General features: G+C 44.6%; 2 protein-coding genes across 3 annotated transcripts in view; one reads left to right on the forward strand and one right to left on the reverse strand.

Annotated features, from left to right (window-relative positions):
• Positions 1-10,648, forward strand: part of LOC135090915 (uncharacterized peptidase C1-like protein F26E4.3) — a 51,464-nt gene extending 40,816 nt beyond the window's left edge. For both annotated transcript variants that reach the window (XM_063988105.1, XM_063988115.1), the window contains exons 5-11: positions 3,314-3,500; positions 4,177-4,343; positions 4,586-4,720; positions 5,573-5,684; positions 6,595-6,700; positions 7,339-7,490; positions 8,225-10,648. In XM_063988105.1, coding sequence (XP_063844175.1) covers positions 3,314-3,500; positions 4,177-4,343; positions 4,586-4,720; positions 5,573-5,684; positions 6,595-6,700; positions 7,339-7,490; positions 8,225-8,425 — 1,060 coding nt within the window. In that variant the 3' untranslated portion in view covers positions 8,426-10,648. The remainder of the gene's footprint in view (positions 1-3,313; positions 3,501-4,176; positions 4,344-4,585; positions 4,721-5,572; positions 5,685-6,594; positions 6,701-7,338; positions 7,491-8,224) is intronic.
• Positions 10,649-11,910: 1,262 nt separating this feature from the next.
• LOC135090926 (uncharacterized peptidase C1-like protein F26E4.3) lies at positions 11,911-19,775 on the reverse strand. Its single transcript, XM_063988128.1, has 10 exons — positions 19,617-19,775; positions 16,614-16,819; positions 16,273-16,336; positions 15,533-15,719; positions 15,265-15,431; positions 14,034-14,162; positions 13,602-13,686; positions 13,242-13,326; positions 12,688-12,842; positions 11,911-12,338 (listed from the first exon to the last, which is right to left on the reverse strand). Exons 1-10 carry the CDS (start codon positions 19,712-19,714, stop codon positions 12,210-12,212), a joined length of 1,305 nt encoding a protein of 434 aa, XP_063844198.1. The 5' UTR covers positions 19,715-19,775; the 3' UTR covers positions 11,911-12,209.
• Positions 19,776-20,482: the final 707 nt, after the last annotated feature.

Here is a 20,482-nt window from a genome sequence, read left to right on the forward strand (position 1 = left end):
CTCCCTTATCTTACATTCCTTGTCATCACCACCTGTATGTTTATTACCTCCTCCTCCTCCTCCTCCTCCTCCTCCTCCTCCTCCTCCTCCTCCTCCTCCTCACAAGCTTGCACCACACTTATCCACCCTTTCCACTAACACTTCCGTCCCTCTCAGAACCCTCCCTCGCATCACGCATCGCCAACCCACGTGTCTCGCACGCCTCACCTTTCTCTCATCACCCTCCTCTCTCACCTGCCAGCACCGTCTTTCCGTGACACAAGTATGTAATAGATGATCTGGCGAGTAGGTTGTGTTTGTCTTCCTCCTCTTCCCTTCTCCCCCTCCTCCTGGTTTTGGCTCAGCACGTGCCCCTCTGAGTCACGCCGCCCGCCACTGTTGTTCTATTATCCTTGCTGGGTTCAGGCTGCGCATACCTGCCTGGGAATAAGCGCCCCAGGCAGGTGTTGGATTAAGTGTTGAGTTTCATTATCAAGCGGTTGGTAGGTGCTGTTGTTTTTGTGGTGTGATGTATGTGTGTAGGTAAGTGGGTGGGTGGGTAAGTGTGATGTGGAGAGATGTGTATGTGGTGGGATGGAGTCTCTCTCTCTCTCTCTCTCTCTCTCTCTCTCTCTCTCTCTCTCTCTCTCTCTCTCTCTCTCTCTCTCTCTCTCTCTCTCTCTCTCTCTCTCCGTCCTATTTTTACCTCTCTATTGTCTTTTTTAATTCATTCAAGGAAACTGTGACATTTGTCTACTAGAGAGAGAGAGACAGAGAGAGAGAGAGAGAGAGATAAAGAAATTTTAATTGTGTCAGTATGAATGATGATAATTGTGTTACTCATTTGACATTTCTCTACTTGTTTTGTCTGCTTAGTCAGTGGTCTAGTCTATTTCTGTTTATACTTGTCATCCTCATTTTCACCGTCATGCATCCCGTCTTGGTAATAACGGATGTGACAAGAAAATGCTCAACGTTTGGTGCATGAATATCAAGCATCTGGGCTTTTTTGTCCTTTGTGTGTGTGTGTGTGTGTGTGTGTGTGTGTGTGTGTGTGTGTGTGTGTGTGTGTGTGTGTGTATGTATGTGTGTATGTGTTTTGGTTGTCATTGATGTAGATAATTGAACATTAATCCTCCAAAATGTCTCTAAATATTTATGGCTTAAAGAATAGTGTAGTTGTAGTCCTCCTCCTCCTCCTCCTCCTCCTCCTCCTCATTCATCTTTTTCTTCGTACTCATCCTCCTCCATCTCCTCCTCTTACACATAAAATTCCCTCTCGCCTTTGCTCCGTAGCTTCAGGACGATAAATAAGGGTTCCCCGTCTTCTTCTGAGCGGGCTGAGTTGCAGGGACATCAATAAGGGTAACTGAGCTTGGTGACACCTGCAATACTTCACCCTCACCCGCCCCGTGCACACACAAACCCTCCCTATTAACACGTCAGGAGGGAGAGCATGAATAGAAGTGAACAGGTTGAAACATGGAGCTTCGAGGGACACACACACACACACACACACACACACACACACACACACACACACACGTACAGAAATGGATCTTTCACGCTGTCTCTTTCTCTTTAATAGTGCAGACTCTGCTAAACTATGTACCCACTGACTGCAATCACGAAAACACACTTGAAACCCGCCTCCTCCCACCCCCCCTTTAAAAAATCTCTACATTCACTGCACTCGTCTTATCCTCCTATTTTGCATAATCCATGTGGCTCATCTCTACAGGGAGTGGCCCCCATGACGGTCTTTTTTTTCTGTTTTACTTTGTTTTTTGTTGCCCTATGCCAGAGCATCTCTTACTTAAAAAAAAAAAAATATCTGTTGAAATTTGAAGTGATGGGAAGCTGAAACATTTGAGAATCCTGGCCTTGCTTACACCATGCTTCACCTTCTCCCTCAACCCATCAGTCCTATTTGAGAGCATTTTTTTTTTATCCCGCTCTTCTCCTGTACGAGCTATTTGTCTTCCACATGCTCGCCTCCTCTGTGTAGGAACGTAAGGGAAGGAAACTGAAAAAGGCCGGTTAGTTAATCTTCCCCGACCACACGAGGCAGCTTCTTATTCAGCCACTTCATAGAGTCATGCAGCAAAGAAGTGTGGATTAATGAAGACGTGATGTTAGTAGTGCTTCTGTTGTACCGTTGGTTTGTTTTTGTATCCCCCCTTGTTCCTCGTTTTCTTCTCCTTTTCTTGTTTTGCCTGTGCTTCCCCGTTGTTCCTCGTTTTCTTTTCGTTTTCTTTTATAAGGGTTTTATTTATCTTATTATTATCATTTTTTTTTCTCTGTCAGTTTTCATTCCATTTCGTTTCTAAAATCTGCAGTTTGAGGTTTGTTTGTATTTTTAGTTGGTTTCTTTTTTTCTTATATGGTTGTTTGTTGTTGTGATGGTGTGTGTGTGTGTGTGTGTGTAGGCATACACATACACACACACACACACACACACACACGTTAGCATGATTTGGCACGGGCACGAGATTCTCTTCCCTGTGCCCATCTTGACGGCATTACTGATTACCTGGCGGCCCAGGATGATGGGGCGCACGCTGAGGAGTGATCCGTCACGGCCCACCTGGGCAAGGGGAGCTGGGGGGTTGGGGAGATGGAGAGAGAGGTGGAGGCTTAAGGAAGGAAAGGGATAAGTTTGTTTAGTGAGGGTTGAAAGAAGAGGTTAAACCCATCTCTTTATGTGCGCGCGCGTGTGTGCGTGTGTGTGTGTAGGCTTCATAATCCTGGCGCCACTAATGGACATGTTGGAAGTATCAGAAAGTGTCTGGCTTCCAACATGACGAGTGCAGGGCTGGGTGGGGAAGAGGACAGGGCAAAGAGTGTATCCTCGATGTGAGGGAGTGTTTTTTTTCTTGTTGGGTAGCAGTGGGAACCAGGAAGCTATCGGTCAGTCAGTCAGTCAGTCAGTCAGTCAGTCATTTATCATACCGGACTGTCGGGAAGAGAGAGAGAGAGAGAGAGAGAGAGAGAGAGAGAGAGAGAGAGAGAGAGAGAGAGAGAGAGAGAGAGAATAATGGTTGAATGTCTGTCAATCTGCTGTCTTTCTGCCTATCATTCATTCAGTCGCTCCTTCCTCCTTTCTTCCTTCCTACCTTCTTTCTTTCTTTCTTTCATTCTCTCTCTCTCTCTCTCTCTCTCTCTCTCTCCTCTCTCTCTCTCTCTCTCTCTCTCTCTCTCTCTCTCTCTCTCTCTCTCTCTCTCTATTCCTCCTTCCCACCCAACCTTCCCTCACCCCACACCACATATTACCTTAACCTCTCCTTCTATCACCTCACACCTCGTCCACTGATCTTTCTTCCCTTTACCACAGTACGTGTCACAACGGAAGGCTGGACTGTGAGGACGACGCCTGCCTGGTGGACGAGAAGGTGATCAGTCAGGTGAACGCCGACCCGCGGCGCTACGGCTGGACTGCCACCAAATACTCTGAGTTTTGGGGTAGAAAGGCCCAAGACGGCATGGTGCTGAGGACTGGCACACTGAACCCCGAGGCGCTGGTGAGATGCCGGTGTTGTGCTGCTCTTCACTTCTGCTTTGGGCTTCTTTCTTTCTTGTGGCTGAGTGAATCTGTTCCTTTGTGACGTATGCAGTTGAAGGAGGGGTAAATGTTGTTGTTGTTGTTGTTGTTGTTGTTGTTGTTACCGCCACCTGGGAGATGTCACGCTCAGTTCCCACACTCGTGCCTAACACAGAGCTTATCGACTGGCTACAAATAATTTAGTTCTCTGGGAAAGGTCTTATATCTAGTTATAGTATTTAGCACCCTTTTATTTGCATTGTTTTATTTATTTATTTATGTACTGTATGTATGTATGTATCTGATTATTTATTCATCTATATTTTATGGAATGACCAGTGACAATCTGGACCACTGAGGCACCCCAGACTCTGTTGCGGTCGCTCCGTAGTTCATTCCACCACATAAAAACATAAGAACATAAGAAATAAGGGAAGCTGCAAGAAGCGACCAGGCTTACACGTGGCAGTCCTTGTATGAAATATACCTACCTATTTCCATCTATTATCCCCATCCATAAACTTGTCTAATCTTCTCTTAAAGCTCTCTAGTGTCCTAGCACCACATGATCGCATGAGAATTCTTCGTGGTATGGTGATGAAGAGCGCCTCACGACCACTGTCCATTCATTACACATTCCTCTTCACCTCTCACAGTCGATGCGGATGTACCCGATCCTGCTGCGACCAGACTTGAGGCGCATCCCCAGGCAGTTCGACGCGCGGTACAAAATGGAGTGGCGTGGAAAAATCAGCCAGGTGCGAGACCAGGGTTGGTGCGGCGCCTCCTGGGCCTTCTCCACCCTGGGTGTCGCGCAAGACAGGTGAGGAGTAGGAGGAGGAATACAAACAACAACAGACCTTGAAGCCCTTACAAGGCTTTTTGGGTAACTATTCTACGCTTACTACTAATGGGAGAGACAGGATAGTACAGAAGAAAAGGAGGAGGAGGAGGAGGAGGAGGAGGTATGCAGCAATAAATTATACTGGATATGGGAAGGGAAGTATGTGTTTTGTGTTGTGCTATGTGCTAAGTGTTCGTGTTTCATGGCCACGTTTCCTTCAGGCTGGCGGTGGAGTCCCAAGGCAACGAGAGCGTGACCTTGTCCCCCCAACACCTGCTCAGCTGTGATCGTCGGGGACAGAGCGGCTGCAAGGGCGGGCACGTGGACCGGGCGTGGCAGTACCTCAGGAGGATTGGGTGAATAATGGTGGTGGTGGTGGCGGTGATTGTGGGTGAGGAAGATGTGGTAATGTGTTGGTGGTGGTCTAAGTAGTATTGGAGGAGTGTGGTGGTGGGGGTGACGTTGGCTGTAATACAGTTTTGCCTGCTGCAGTTCGAGTTTTTACCGCCTCAGTCCTTGCTTACATACTTTCCTTGTCCGTCACTTAATCCCTGTCCTGTGTTGCGTGTCTGGTGCCTCCTGCCCAGCGTCTCTTGTCTGGCGAGACTGTCTGGTTCATGTTCCCGCCGCTATCTGGGCCTCCCTTCCGTCACGCTTGTTGCCTTGGTCTGTTTTACATACCGGGAGTCTCTCAAACACCATCGTCAGCAACACTGATGATAATTTTTTTGACTGCAGCAAGACAGTTATATTTAGTTGAAGATTCATTTACCTTACAAAAAAAAAAAAAAGGCCTTTTATTTAGAGAGCTCAGATTTAGCGAGGTATAGTCAGGGCCAGGAGTTGAGTACAATATTGCATTCACTACCACTGTGTTAGGCATCTTCACCTCAGTTTTATTGCCCCTGATCTGGTAAGAATGTGTCAGGTGTCAGGTTTGTGCAGAGACTGTCGGCAGATTAGAGGACTCAAGATTTAGGGGGAAACACAAAACACTTTGGGAGTGAGTGTGGCAGTTTCCCCCACTTGTGCTCACGACCCTACCATTGATTCAGTTTTGGCCAATGAACGCTTTGAAACCTAATTGTTGGAGCCGTTAATTTATTGGTATCACCTGTGCTGTACCCGGTTTAGTAACAGTCTTCCAGTCATTCTTATTTTTCCTTTCTCTCCCCCTTGCTTTCCTCGCCTATGACGGCCCGGCGCAGTGTGGTGAATGAAGGATGCTTCCTCTACGAGAGCGGCACATCGGGGAAGGTGCCAAAGTGCCGCATACCACGAGGAGCCAACCTAATGAACCTGCGCTGCGCCAACGACGAGGTGAGACGAGAGGAGGTGCAGGAGTGGCTCAGTTGCCTCGAGTGCTGGGAGAGGCAGGGATGGAGTGGACAAGTTAGAAAGGAAGAGATGATATGAATGTGAGTTAGTTAATGTGCTGCTTGGAGGTGTGGAGGTTGTGGAGTAGTGAGTGTGAGAAGAAGAGCAGTGAAGGTGAGACGTAAAGCACTGGTGTTATGTACAGACATAGTAACATAACACAACAATAGAATCGACCGAAATAGACCCTTAAGACTGAAATCAAGTCGAAAATTATCCTGTGAAGCGTCATAAGACTACCCTCTTGAAAGCTTAGATTAGATGCAGGTGGAAAGGCAGTAGTAGGCAGAGAATTCCAGAATTTATTTATACAAGGGAGGAAAAGAGTGATATAAGCAGCAAATTTAGGTTTTACAATGTATCACACAACTTGTTTCTCAGAGACATGATCGAAGCTGTGCTGTGTGTAAGAAATGACTCACAAACATTCCCCACCTTCAGTAAAAAAATAATAAGGAAAATAAATAAATGAATGAATATAAAGAATAAAAGAAACGCGACAATCCTAAAACAGTTTAAGGCAGTTTGTAGAAGAGAAGGTCTCACAATCGTTGCTAACACCAAACTCACTACCAAGCACGAGATCCAATACGGTTGTCTCTAATTCTGCCCCACAGCATGTCCACAGCACACAGCCTCACACCATACAAAATAAAATTAATGAATAAATAAAGAAAGAAAGAAAAAGAAAAAGCTTTATATTAACGCAGACAAAACCTGAACATTATGGGGGATTAGAACACCAACGATACTTATAATGATAGTAAACAAGGCCTTGTGACGCCCCCTTCCCTTCTCGATACTGAATAAAGCATTTCATGTGGGTTCTACTGACTTACCCTTCTTCCTGCAGGCTGTGTACAAGCGGCGCGAGATGTACAGGATGGAGCCCGCCTACCGCATCTCGGGGAAGGAGGAGGACATCCAGTGGGAGATCATGACCGGCGGCCCCGTACAAGGTGAGGCGAAGCGGGAGTGTGATGCTCGCTGGTTGCTTGAGGAGAATGAGTTGTTTTTGTTATGTAAGCGAGCTACTGGCCAAGGGCAACAAAAAGAAAGAAAAAAGGCTCTCTGATGTGCCAGTCTCTACAGTCAAATTATTATTATCCAAAGCTGGAGGATAAATGTGAAAATCTCCCTCTTCAAAGAGAACAGCATACAGAAGCAGGCAATGAGTTCCAAAGTTTATTTATTTATATTTTTATGTAAGAGGGGCATTGGCCAAGGCCAGCAAAAGGGAAAAAATAAATGTGGTGCTAGTCCCTAAAGAGTCAAATGGATTAGCCAGACTGAAGGATAGGTGTTTTGAAACCTCCCTCTTGAAAGAGTTGAAATTAAAGAAAGGAGAAAATATAGAAGCATGCAGGGAGTTCCAGAATTTACGAGAAAAGTAATGAATGATTCAGAATACTGGTTGACTCTTGCATTAGAGAGGTGGACAGAATAGGAGTGAAAGTAGAAATTCTTGTGAAGAGGAAGTGCAGTAAAATAAATCAAAATGGAAACGTGGATGTAGATTATGAGACTGTATGACTTTTTTTTTTTTTTATCAAGAGCGCAAATTTATGTATGCATAACTTTCCTCTATCTTTGGTAGCCATGATGAAGGTGTACAAGGACCTGTTCATGTACGAGCGGGGCGTGTACGCCGCGTCAGGCCTCACGCGAGAGGAGCCCGTCAGCCACTCCGTCAGGCTTATCGGCTGGGGGGAAGAGGACACCGGCTACGGCCAGCCTACCAAATACTGGGTGAGTCTTGTATCATAAGAACATAAGAAATCAGGGGAAACTGCAAGAAGCTGTCAGACAAACATGTGGCATTCCCTCTATGAAACATACCTACCAGTTTTCACTATCATCCATCATCAATAAATTTGTCATAGTAATCCTTTAAAGTTTCCTAATGACTCGGCACTGGCAACCTTATTTCTTGGTGCATTCCATTCATCTATCACTATATTTGAGGACCGAATCCTTTCTGTCGCTTCTTTTTCTTATCTAATTTTAATAATCTTCAACTCATCAATTCTTGACCGACCCTGATTACTAATTCTGATGATTTTGTGTATGTCACCCGTGTTAGATCTCCAACACTACTTAAAGATCTCCATCAGATCTACTGGTCTGTTTGTCTCATTTATATGTTTCTGGGTATATATATGTGCGTACAGTTGGTTGAGGAAATTAAGTAGTATTGTACAAAATGTCTCGGATGAAAAAAAAAATCAGTATGTTAAGTGTCTCATCACGTGGAGATCATAATTTAAAAAAAGAAAAGCTCAGAAACAAATAGTCATTGTCTAAAAATATGTAGGTTAAGGTTACTTCCATAACCGGAATCTTTTTCGTGCGAATGGTAACTTTTGAAACTTTAAAATTGCACCAGACAATTCTTTAATGGCTGAGGAAATGCCATAGCAGCCAGACGGTCAACAGCTGCGGCGCTACCACACTAAATCAATCTTCCTGCTCCTCCTCTACAGCTGGCGGCCAACTCGTGGGGGCAGGGGTGGGGCGAGAACGGCTTCTTCAAGATCAGGCGCGGCTACAATGAATCAGACATTGAAACCTTCGTCCTGGCGGTGCGTGCTCGCCTCAACGACTACGACAGGAGGCTGGGCGGGCGGCGGAGGGCGGGGCGACACACGCATCGGCGCCACCACAGCTCCAAGCGTCACCACTAGAGGGCGTCGGGCCTTCCAGCTCCTCAACTCGTGCTCTATTTAAGTTCCCTTCACTGTCTTGTACTCGGTCCGTGAAAATCTCCCATTTTTTCCTTTTTTTTTTCCGTTATGCTGTCTGCCGTGTGCTGAAGATGACCTCTTGTCGGGGAAAAGACATGACAGCGTATTTTTTCTTTATTGTTACCATTTTTTATTGATATCTTTTTATCTTTTTTGGTATAATTATTATTATTATTATTATTATTATTATTATTATTATTATTATTATTATTATTATTGTTATTATTATTATTATTATTATTATTATTATTATTATTATTATTATTATTATTATTATTATTATTATTATTGTTATTTTATTGTTATTATTATTATTATTATTATTATTATTATTATTATTATTATTATTATTATTATTATTTTGTTATATTTCGTTGTTGTTTGCATTTCCACCCATCATCTGTCAGTGTTTTGTAGTCGCGCCTTGGCATTTTCTCATTGGTAGTTTGTCCTCCCATCTTTCCCCGTGACGCCATCTGACGTGTAGGCGTGTAGGAGGTGGCTTTATGTAGAGGGGAAAAGACATGATAGCTGGTGTGATTTTTCGTATTATTACCAGTGTTATTGACAATTTTATTATTATTATTATTATTATTATTATTATTATTATTATTATTATTATTATTATTATTATTTTGTTATATCTCATTATTACCATTTATTATTCACCCATTGCTTGTTGAATCCATCGTGAAGTCTTTGGATTCGTAGCACCACCAAGCTGAGAGGAAAATTTAACTTGTACCCGAGCTTAACCTCAGAGGGACGCCACAGGTGGACCTCAAGCCAAGAACCGCCACTGCAAGACCTGCTCACACGAGGCTGCTCCCTGTCCACCAGCGCCTCACTGCCCTCCTGGCGAGGCGGCGGGGCAGCGGTAGAGCCTCGGCGGTGTGGGCAGGAAGGGACGTCTCGTGGAGGGCTTTAGCGTGCGTCCAAGGCCCCTATTCAGAAACGCCTTGTTTTCTCACCCCGACATTTTTTCCAAGGCCACAGAGATGATTAGACAGATTTTCAAGAATGTTTCTCCTTATAATAATATAGAAATCTTGTTAATCTGTCACTAAAACCGTAAAAACACTCATAAAAACGCCTTGCTCTCTCACTACGACTATTTTTCGAAGACCAAAGAGATGATTAGCCAGATTCTCAAGTGTTTTTCCTTATAATAACGTAGAAATCTTGTAAACTAAAACCATATAAATACCGTTGAAGAACCCGTGTGGCCTCAACCAGTGCCTTTTGAGAGTAGCGAAGGTGCGGCGCAGAAGTGGTTCAGATTATGACCCCAAGGCCCACTGGACGGTGCATTGCGGCTGTTCAAGGTGGAGAGACTTGGGGAATGCTGGTGATGGTGATGATAGAAGTAAGAGAGGTATCGGTTGATGCGGCTGAGTGTGAGGAGGGAGGGAGGGCTGGGGAAAGGGTGAAAGGGTGGATCTTCTGTCTGTACATGGAATTGGCAAGAAGGGAAAGGAAAATATAGCCATAATGCAGACAGAGGCTAGAGGGAGGGAGGAAGGGAGGGAAAAAGGGACAGAGTAAAGCAAGGCATCAGAGGGAAAGTGGATCATTGTTCGTGGCCTTGATCACCTCCACAAGTGGGAGCGTGAGACTGTAGATAGAAAGTGAATAATAATAAGTAAATCAAGAAATATATGAGAGATTTTTGTTACACGTCGCGCCGTTCGTCATGTACACGGTGGTTTTTCCCGAGGGAGTTCTGACTAATGGCAACAGTTACAAGAAAGGAGCCATGCTGTAAATAAATGTCTATGTGGTATTTTACTTGTGGGTCTTCTTAGGGACGCCTCGCTTGAGTATGTGCATTAGGTCCAGTGAGGCGCGATCACTGTGAGAGGAAATGCTGTGTTTGTGATTGGTTGTCTGTTATTTAGTGAGCTTATGATATGCTTCCTGTAGGATAAGTGAGCCAACACCACACTGCCACCTTCTAAATGTTTAACTTTCATATTACTTTTTAGCGAACAGTATTCATAATTATATATTTTTTTCCTTATAAATACTCGTTAAGGGTCTTTCCACCAGCACACACACGTGGCTGGATGTTTGTAGCTCCAGTAATGAAATTTGCATACGGTCGATGTATAGTTACTGTTCATATTAATGTGCTGAGTAACATGAATAAGACGTAAAATAATCGTCCAGTGTTTTATTTCATTCGGTGTGACTGCCAAAAGGAGTGTGTCTCACGTACGGTGCTTGAGCCTTGCAATTTGTTCATAACCTGTAACTTAGTGCTTGAGAAATGATTTACCAGATCTCAAGACATTTTTCCAACTCTGCATTATCTTTTTGGTCCTTTTCATTTTAGGATTGGCACCTCAGTGATTTTTTTCTTATTCTTGGCCAGTACTTCTCTTACATAAAGAAATTAATAATTACACGCTTCTCTCTTTCCATGTGGCTGAGGACTTTGAGGCTGGAGGTCAACAGAACAACAACATTTAGGTGTGAAAAAATCATTACAATATCTAGAGAATTGTTGTTGTTGTTGTTGTTGTTGTTGTTGTTGTTTTTGTTGCTGTGTGTTTTTTGTATATGTCTCATCATGCTTTCATTCATGAGACTGAGTCGTGCATATACCAATTCACACTCAGGCTGGGCGGCACCGGTGAAGCTGCTCCTCCAAGTGTGCATAAGCCGTCCGAGGCGCTATCGCTCCTCGTTACTATTTACCTGAGCCAACTTCCATCACCTGCATCAGCGACGCCCTCCTGACCTCCCTGATTTGGAATTGGTGTAGAGTTTATCCTTCAGTTAGATGCAATAATGATGGTGATGATGAAGATGATTAGGAGGAGGAGGATGAAGAAGAGAAGCACAGGACGGGACTTGTACACCGGAAGAAAAAGAAGAAACCTTAATTTGTTTCCTTCCCTTGAATTTTCTGAAACCTTTGTGATGCACAGCAGGCGAGCAGCACAGTACAGGTCGGTTAATTTTACTTGATATTACCTCTCCTCTCCTTTCCTCTCCTCTCCTCTCCTCTCCTCTCATCTAGTTCCATCTAACGCCATCTCACCTCAGTCCCCTTCTCGGTTCAGTGTGGCCCAGTCCAATCCAGTCCTCTTTGTTGTTACCATCCCCCTTTTTTTTTTTATTACCTTTTATACTTTCTTCTCTTCTCCCAACTCTTTACCTGTTACTTCTATCACTCACCCGTGTCTTTGCCACCCTGCCCACACCTGCCTGAAACAAATTCACAGGAGAAATATCCCATTTTCTCTTCACAAAACGCTGTACTGGCACAAACAGGCCACGGTAGTTCAGTTTTCTTCTTTAGCCCACCTAATGTTAGCCCGAATCAAAAAAAAAAAAAAATCCTCCTGCAACACTTGAGTGGAATGAGGTGTGTGAACTCATCGTGCGGCATCCCTCGAAGCCTTGTCATGGAAACACACTGAGGTTGTTCTGTTTTATTGAAACCATAGAGACTCCTTAAAGTAAGCCAGTGACGCTGACAAACTTGAAATAAGCTTTCATGTTTTAGAAGGAATGAAAAAAAATAAAAGAATAAATAAAGTTAGGGCGAGAGAAAAGGAGAAAACAATATCTGATACAGTGCGTCACTCAAATCTACCGATATAATTTGTTACAAGGAATCCACCTATCCTCCCTCCAGCCTCCATGACCATTTTGCCAGCCTGCTGCGCCCTCTTCTCATCACAGAGGTGCTGGCCATTATGACTTAAATGCTGCGCTAGACCATGCGGTCCTTGCGGCCTCTCACTGCCAGCACGAAGCTCTCAATGCCGCATGCGTTTGTGCCGCGTTGGATCTTGAAGAAGCCGTTCTCGCCCCAGGTGGTGCCCCAGGAGTTGGCCACCACCTAGCCGAGGCAGCGATGGAACACGTGGTGGGAGGAAAGAGTAATGACAATTATTATATAAGAACATGAGACAATAAGGGAAGCTGCAAGAAGCCAACTTGGCAGTCCCTGTGCGAGGCATACCTGCTTATTTCCACCTATCATCCTCATCCATAAATTTGTTTCATCTTCTTTGAAAACTCCCTAATGATTCAGCACTAACAATCTGAATACTGAGTCCATACCGTTCATCTACGTCTCTATTTGTGTTTGCAAATCGTGCATGCCAAGTGAGCTTACCCACATATTTAAATCTAGAACCGTCATTTGGTCGCCACGTGCGGCCAGCGCCCACAGAGGCAGTACTCACCCAGTACTTGACAGGAGCATACATGGAGGAGTACTCCACGCCCCAGCCCACGATCCTGACGGAGTGCATCGCTGTGATGTCCTGAGCGTCAGTCTGAGGGCAGTTGTACACGCCGCTCTTGTACAGAAACAGGTCACGATGCACCGTCATCAGCGCTGCCGGGGGGAGGTCGACAGGATAGGTATTATTACTATTATTATTATTATTATTATTATTATTATTATTATTGTTATTATTATTATTATCGTTACTATCATCATCAGCATCATCATCATCATCAGTAATAACAGTAGTGGTAATAGTAGTGAAGTGCTATTTTTTTTTTTTTCTTGCACAGATACAACAATTTCAAATCGGGTACATCTTTTTGTAACGCCCTGTATTTTCATGTTCTCTCCTAGAATGATAATTATCAACATACTGATTTATTGAGTATTTAGATGGTAAAGCAGTTCATTGCTGTATCTATCAAACACACACACACACACACACACACACACACACACACACACACACACACACACACACACATACACACACACACACACACATACCCTGCACGGGGCCCTCGGTCAAGATCTCCCACTGGATGTCCTCCACCTTGGTGGAAATGCGGTAGGCTGGCTCAGTCTTGTACTTCTGCGGGAGACACAACAACACGGGGTCAGCAGGAAACACGTGTCCTTGCTTTGCCCACGCGCGGGACACAACATGCCCTTGTTACCTCAGCTTCATGTCAGTTTCCCACAGTTCTGTAATGCACTCGTGTATATAGAATAAGAATTCTGATATGAAAGTCCTGCTATATGACAAGAGAGAGAGAGAGAGAGAGAGAGAGAGAGAGAGAGAGAGAGAGAGAGAGAGAGAGAGAGAATGTATGTGTGTGTGTGTGTGTGTGTGCAGATGCGGCTCACCTTGCAATGGTTGGACTCCCTGCTACAGGAAGGCACGTTCTCGGAGGACCCGCTCGTATATGGGTAGCACGTCTCCTCCATCACCCTGTGAACACCAGGCCAAAGCTTCTCATTAACTCGTCCAAGTAACAGCAGCATCACCACCACCAGCAACAACAAGCAAGGAAACTTACTATTCAGGTATTGTGATCAGATGGGAGATAACCTGTTTTCTTTTTAACCCATTGTAATCTTAAGTCCTTGGCTGATAACTTTCCCGACAAACCCTGCAGGGGATCAGATTGCGTGAGAAAACTAAACAGTGACCGATGGAGTGCGGTGCGTTACTCGATATCTTACAATTACCAAATTCTGAATATTAACAAAGGATAGTCTTAGGAATGAAAAGATCAATGGAGCTAACAATGGTGTGTAAAATGACCCAAAACTTACCCAAGATTCTTTAAGAACCCCCAGGCATGCTCCATGTATCCTCCCTGGCAGTTCACCTTCGGGAATGTGCAGCTCAGGAGTTCTTGCACCGATAATATAACAGAAGACTGGCCGGAGAGGATCATTTCCCTGTAGCACCAAAAAGACACACATCACTTATCCCCGCTGCGCCTCACAGGAAGCTACTATGAAACCCTTCCGCGCCGCACCTCCACTAGTTTCAAGAGGCTCCAGTTGAAGTTACACAGGTTTTTAAGGATATTTTTGCAGTTCTAATGACAAGTTAACAAGATTTCTTAATTATTAACAGGAGAAACACATTTGAGAATCCGGCTGATCGCCTTTGTGGCCTTTGAAAGAGATTGTGGTGAGAGCAGAGCGTTTCAGAATATTGGTCATTGTGTTCGGTGCAGTTAAGTGTAGAGGCGGTCACGCGTGTCATTTGTGTGGATGTACATAAGTGATATTATTTGCATGATTTTTATTATTATTGTTGTTATTTGTACCTCCCCTTCCATGTCGAGGGTAAGAGTCTGACGTGAGTTTTCACTATGTAATGGTCCCTTGTGTGTGTGTGTGTGTGTGTGTGTGTGTGTGTGTGTGTGTGTGTGTGTGTGCTGGATGGATGGGTGGATGTGTGGATGGGTGTTCTCGTGGGTATATGTGATTCATCTCAGGGTCAGTCATCCCAGCCCCCACTCCCTACAACCATTATTATTATTATTATTATTATTATTATTATTATTATTATTATTATTATTATTATTATTATTATTATTACTATTATCATTAGCATCATTATTATTGTTATAATAATAATAATAATAATAGTAATAATAACAATAATAATAATAATAATAATAATAATAACAATAATAATAATAATAATAATAATAATAATAATAATAATAATAATAATAATAATAATAATAATAATAATAATAATAATAATAATAATAATAATAATAATAATAATTATTATTATTATTATTATTATTATTATTATTAATATGATTAGCATTAGCATTATTATTATTATTATTATTATTATTATTATTATTATTATTACTATTATTATTATTATTATTATTATTATTATTATTATTATTATCATTATCATTATCATTATCGTCATCGTCATCGTCATCATCATCATCATCATCATCATCATCAAATAGTGGCAGTAGCAGTAGTTGCAGCTCTACTAGTTCATAAGCACACACACTCTAACCTGTCCTGCGCGACATCTAGTGAGGAGAAGGCCCAGGAAGTGCCACACCAGCCTTGGTCCCGCACGCCGCTGATCAGTCCCTCCCACTCCGGCTTGTGTCGTGCGTCAAACTCCATAGGGATGCGCTGCAGGTCAGGGCGCAGCAGGTTGGGTTTCATGTTGTACGTCTGGAGCACGGGGGGGAGGCCAGGAATGAGAAGCAAGTCCCACTAACTACTAGAGTGAGATTTTGACTCCCAGTTAGTTCTACTGGTGCAACCGCGCTTACCTTTGCCTCAGGAAACAAGGTGCCGGTCCTCAGTGCCAGCCCCTCCTTGAGCTTCCTGCCCCAGAACATAGAGTAGTTGGCGGACGTCCAGCCGCGGCGGAGAGAGTTTTGCTGCACGCTACGTATCAGCACCTCGTCCACCAAGCACTGGTCCTCCTCGCAGGTCAGTTGCCCGTCTTCACACAAGCTGCCGTGGAGTGAGGAGAGACGGAGTTGAGTGGACATGGTGTGTGCATTCTAAACTTTATTTTCGGTTATAGGTCCGGATTTCCTAGTCTGTCAGGGCTACGATGGTGATTCCTAACCGAAGACTTTGGATTTGGCCTTTGGTAACCGTTACCCCGAGTGGATGCCCTTCCAGTCCTTGACCGTGGCCATGATTGGAACCCGTGCCCCTGAAAACCCCTCGGTTCCCATTGTTTTCCTAACTATTCAACTGATTTTGCACAGTGCGTAGGAAAGTTTGTAAGAAGGACCCGCCCAACTCGATCTAGACTTGACATTTGGGAAATGACTGAAGACATGAATCAAGGAGGACGAGTCACATGCCTTCAGGCCATGACTACCCAGAGTTGATTTGGCTCCCTGTCCTTGGTAAATCTTATGTCGACTACTCTGAGCACGCCCCCCCCCCCACTATAGGTGCTTCCCGAACATTCAAAGTGTGGTAAATGGAAGGGGAGAAGAAGACATTAAACGAAGGAAAAGGACAGTACGCATATTGAGGCGGCGCTTCTTACCACTCATTGCAGTTGAAAGTGTGCTGCCCAGCCGCCAGCCCCTTGCCATTGTGGATGCACACAGCTGAGGGAGGAAAACAGGATATGGATAACGGCAGGGCGTGTGAAGGAGGAGGAGGGGGAAGAGGAGGAAGAGGAAGGATGGTTTGGTGAGCGGGAGGGGGTAGGTTTGGCCTCCGTGGCCGGCAGGGAGGGAGTGCAGCTTTTTGGGCGAGCGGGAGTATTATTGACAGGAAATTTGCTAGCGGGTGAATGGATGCATAGACTCATGAATAGATTGTTTTTTCACTTTACTGTGAATATTTTTAGAGCAATCATTACATTAAGGTCCCAAGGCTTACCGTCCTCGTCTCTGCCGGTAAAGTAGGGGTCTGAAGTCTCCCCTAGACACACCTCGCGGAAGTCCGGGCAGCAGTCACCATGGCTATTCTTTTCCCCGTTAAATTCGCTTCCCTCGAGGCAGAAGTCGTCGCAGTAACAGTAAGTGTCGCGGATGGGAACGCTGCAGTCATCGTCTCGCCCATTGCGGCAGCATTGCGAAGGAAATCTGCCAGTGATGGGGAGACAGCAAGAGTACGTCATGCAGAGGTGAATACAACGTAAATACATAAACTGATAGGTGAATACAGAAAGTGGACAAGATAAATTGATATATGCATTCTGTTTCTCTTTTTTTTTTTAATCGTGTGTTCATTTCCAGATTTAAACTTAGAAGCATTCTGGATGATAATAATGGCGATGATAGTGGTAGTGGTGTTGGTGGTGATAGTGGTGGTGAGTAATTAAGGTCAACACATGGCTCACTACCCAGATGACACCACTAGCGGAAAGGAGAAAGTGGGGTGAGGGACAAGAATGGGATGTTTTCAAGACATACGAGCGGAACGCTTCCCTTTCGGCTATCTTATGAAAGAGTCTTATCTCACGCTTCCTACGTCTCCGCATTCTCCGTCCATCTGCCCACTCTACCCTCTTCCCCCCCCTCTCTGTCGTATTTGAACATCCTCCCCACCTGTTATGAAGAGGCGACCTGACCCACAAACGTAAATAAGTGTGTATGTGAATATCTTATCCAGCAGATGCGAGAGAGAGAGAGAGAGAGAGAGAGAGAGAGAGAGAGAGAGAGAGAGAGAGAGAGAGAGAGAGTATAATGTGTAAATGGAAAGATAAGCATGCACACACACACACACACACACACACACACACACACACACACACACACACACACACACACACACACACACACACACACACACACACAACATCCCTGCAATTGAGTCAGCAAAACGATATAAAGATTTAGTCTGGGTCAAATTACTACTTGAATTGTTGCCAGGAGTCCATGCCTTGCACACTCCAGCAGCTCATGACGCTGGCGGTACTGTGGCGGCATCTTCACGTTCCCCTCCCCCTCCCCCCTCCCTTATAAACTTTCTCGAGAGGAGCATCGGGTTACCTCAGGAACCAAACTAACCTTTGCTCCTCGTAACTCTCCTTTATATTTCAGAGTGGCATATGACGGGATTCCTATTGTGAAGATATCCACTGCGTGTTATGCGAAATTATTTTAAAGTCTGAGTGACGACGAGTGTCTGGCAGCGAAGTGTGTGTGTGTGTGTGTGTGTGTGTGTGTGTGTGTGTGTGTGTGTGTATGCGCCCGCGCGCGCGTCGAGGTGAGTGTGCGGCCTGTGAGTTCCCCATCACGCTGTCTTAATTCCCCATGCCAACTTAGCAACATTTAAAGGATTAAAGGAATAGATAAGGGCAATGAAGGTTGTCCTGCTGGCATTCGACATCTTTTTGTCAGGGAGCAACATTTCCTGCTCCAGCGGTCACACGTTCAGAAATTCGGGCGTGCACAGCCACACCTGCATCGCTTTTTGCAGCAAGGCGTCGTGGCCTAGCGCTGGTCTGTTTTGATGGCGGCAGTTTTTGGAAACGAGTGTTAGAACACCCGCCAAGTGTTCCATTCTTCGAAAGAGCCAATTAATAATATGGGAAAGATATGGATTGTACTTGAGTGAAAAGAGCACGTGACGGTGAGGTATGGCCAAACGCTGGCGTGGCTCCAAAGTGTTATCTCTGCCACTGCGCTGCAATGACGCGCCGACCATTTTCCAACAAATTTCCATCACAATCAGTCTCTGCAAGAACTTTAAAAAAAGTTAATTCCGGCTGTAATGTTGTTCTTGTTTAGTTATCCGGCCTGCATAAATCATCCCACCCTCACACGCGCCTGGAGATTTGAGAGTCACGTGCGGCAAGAGAGTGGGCGGCAACGCTCACTCCCACCACCACAGATAAAAGATTCCTCAAGAGGGTTTCACCGCTATTTCCAACACCACTGTTACTGACACCGCACCATCCACAGCCTCTCCCCCCACACCCACCTCCCGCCGCCAGTAGTGTGAGGGACTCCCTTCCCTTGCTCGTTCATAGCAAGACAGTACTCGTGGAGAAAAGGCAATGAATTTTGGGCTTTAAACTAACACTAAATCTGTGAAGAACAGGTAACCTTATTAGGTATACCAGAATTTTGTGTTTTACGTTCACTGACACTGAAATTTATTCAGGTTTCACTTTTCAAGTGAATCAGCGAAGCGTTGCTGTGATGCTCACACCTCAGCGATTAACTTGTTGCCTGTGTTGCTGCTGTTACAGGCGGTGTTGTGTGCGTGTTGTTCACTGAGGCTGCCCGCGATCAACACCGTAAAACAATTCTATTATAGATGGTATTCAGAATACCGCTGAAGGTCGCCTTACCCATGATGCTGACAAAACGCACGCCATTGCGCAAGCGTAAGCACACACACACACATACACACACACACACACACACACACACACACACACACACACACAGCGTCACGTGAATAAGATAGTGAAGCTCTTTTTGCCGGGATGTGTTCATGACTAGTTTCTGTTTTTTGGATGGGTATTCGATAAAAGAGGTGGTGAGTAATTTGAAGAGTTTTTACTGAACACTTAAAAAGTGTGAATCAGAAGCACGCGTGGATCACCTGAGGCAGACAGGTGGTGCCTCATGCAGTCTCCACGAGGGCGCCTCCCTGACCGGTGCTTCATCATCAAGCCTCAGTAAGTCACAACATCTCAGGCGAGCTACATTTTTATATCAAACATCTGTGGTGGTGGGAGCGCTTTCATACGGGAATCTGAGCTGGGGTTTATCGCTCAGCATTCCAGTTAAGAAAATAAAACCTGTATCTTTTAATCAGCAGGATGCAGTTTTTCGAAAACTTGCTGCAATGATTATATTTGTATAGAAATTACACTTAATTGGCATGGTACTCTGGCCTGCCTCGCAGAAAACTAACCCCACTCACCTGTTCCTGCAGTAGTCTTTCCTTGGGAGAATGAATGGCTCAGCTCCAACTGCCGCCGCCACCACCACCAACAGAAGGAGAACGGCCACTCCTGCCATCGCCTTCTTGCACCACGCCACGAGTGAGGCCTTAGGCACGCGCTGCCAGTTTATCAGGCACGCCACCGGGCGCCGATGATTGGCGCACGCTCCACAATGCCTTATATGACCTGCACGGGCGGGGCATGAAGTAGATGGCCACGGAGGGCATGCCACGGGGCACCGAGGTGCCTCGGGGCCTCACGCAACGCGAGGTGGAGGAGGAGCTAAGTGGTGGGAGGGATTTGGAGAGTGTGTTGTGTCATGCATCCCGGACTTGGCGGTCGTCGTTGACGCACTCTGAAGCATTCTGGAGGTTTCCACACGCTAGGGCGTCGCTGTGGAAAGAAGTTGCGTCATCCCATAAGGATTAGAAAAGAAAAAGTATCTGATGCAAATTTTCTTCAGCTATTACATATTTCGTTCCCATTACCGAGGCGGAGCGGCCAGGGAGTGAGAGACGCTGCGTATATGTAAAGCTGAAGTAATACGTATGCTGTGTACTATTTCACGTCTGGTCCAATCTCTAACGCAGATCATTCCCTGACTGCCTCGCTGGGACTTCACCTGCCGCAGACAGTCCGCGGAGATTACAGTTATTTATTTATTTTTTATTTATTTATTTGTTCTTTTTTTCTCTCCTATGATAGAAAAAAAATAAATAAAATAAATAAATAAATAAATAAATATATATATATATATATATATATATATATATATATATATATATATATATATATATATATATATATATATATATATATATATATATATATATATATATATATA

Source organism: Scylla paramamosain, chromosome 3 (assembly GCF_035594125.1).
Source record: "Scylla paramamosain isolate STU-SP2022 chromosome 3, ASM3559412v1, whole genome shotgun sequence".
Taxonomy (NCBI): domain Eukaryota; kingdom Metazoa; phylum Arthropoda; class Malacostraca; order Decapoda; family Portunidae; genus Scylla; species Scylla paramamosain.

Excerpts from the sequence above, each read along its gene's own strand:
- LOC135090926 (XM_063988128.1), bottom strand. The coding sequence starts at position 19,714 with ATGGCAGGAGTGGCCGTTCTCCTTCTGTTGGTGGTGGTGGCGGCGGCA. Across the intron at positions 16,820-19,616 it reads AAAGACTACTGCAGGAACAG|ATTTCCTTCGCAATGCTGCC; the intron begins GTGAGTGGGGTT and ends CATCACTGGCAG. Across the intron at positions 16,337-16,613 it reads TACCGGCAGAGACGAGGACG|CTGTGTGCATCCACAATGGC; the intron begins GTAAGCCTTGGG and ends TTCCTCCCTCAG.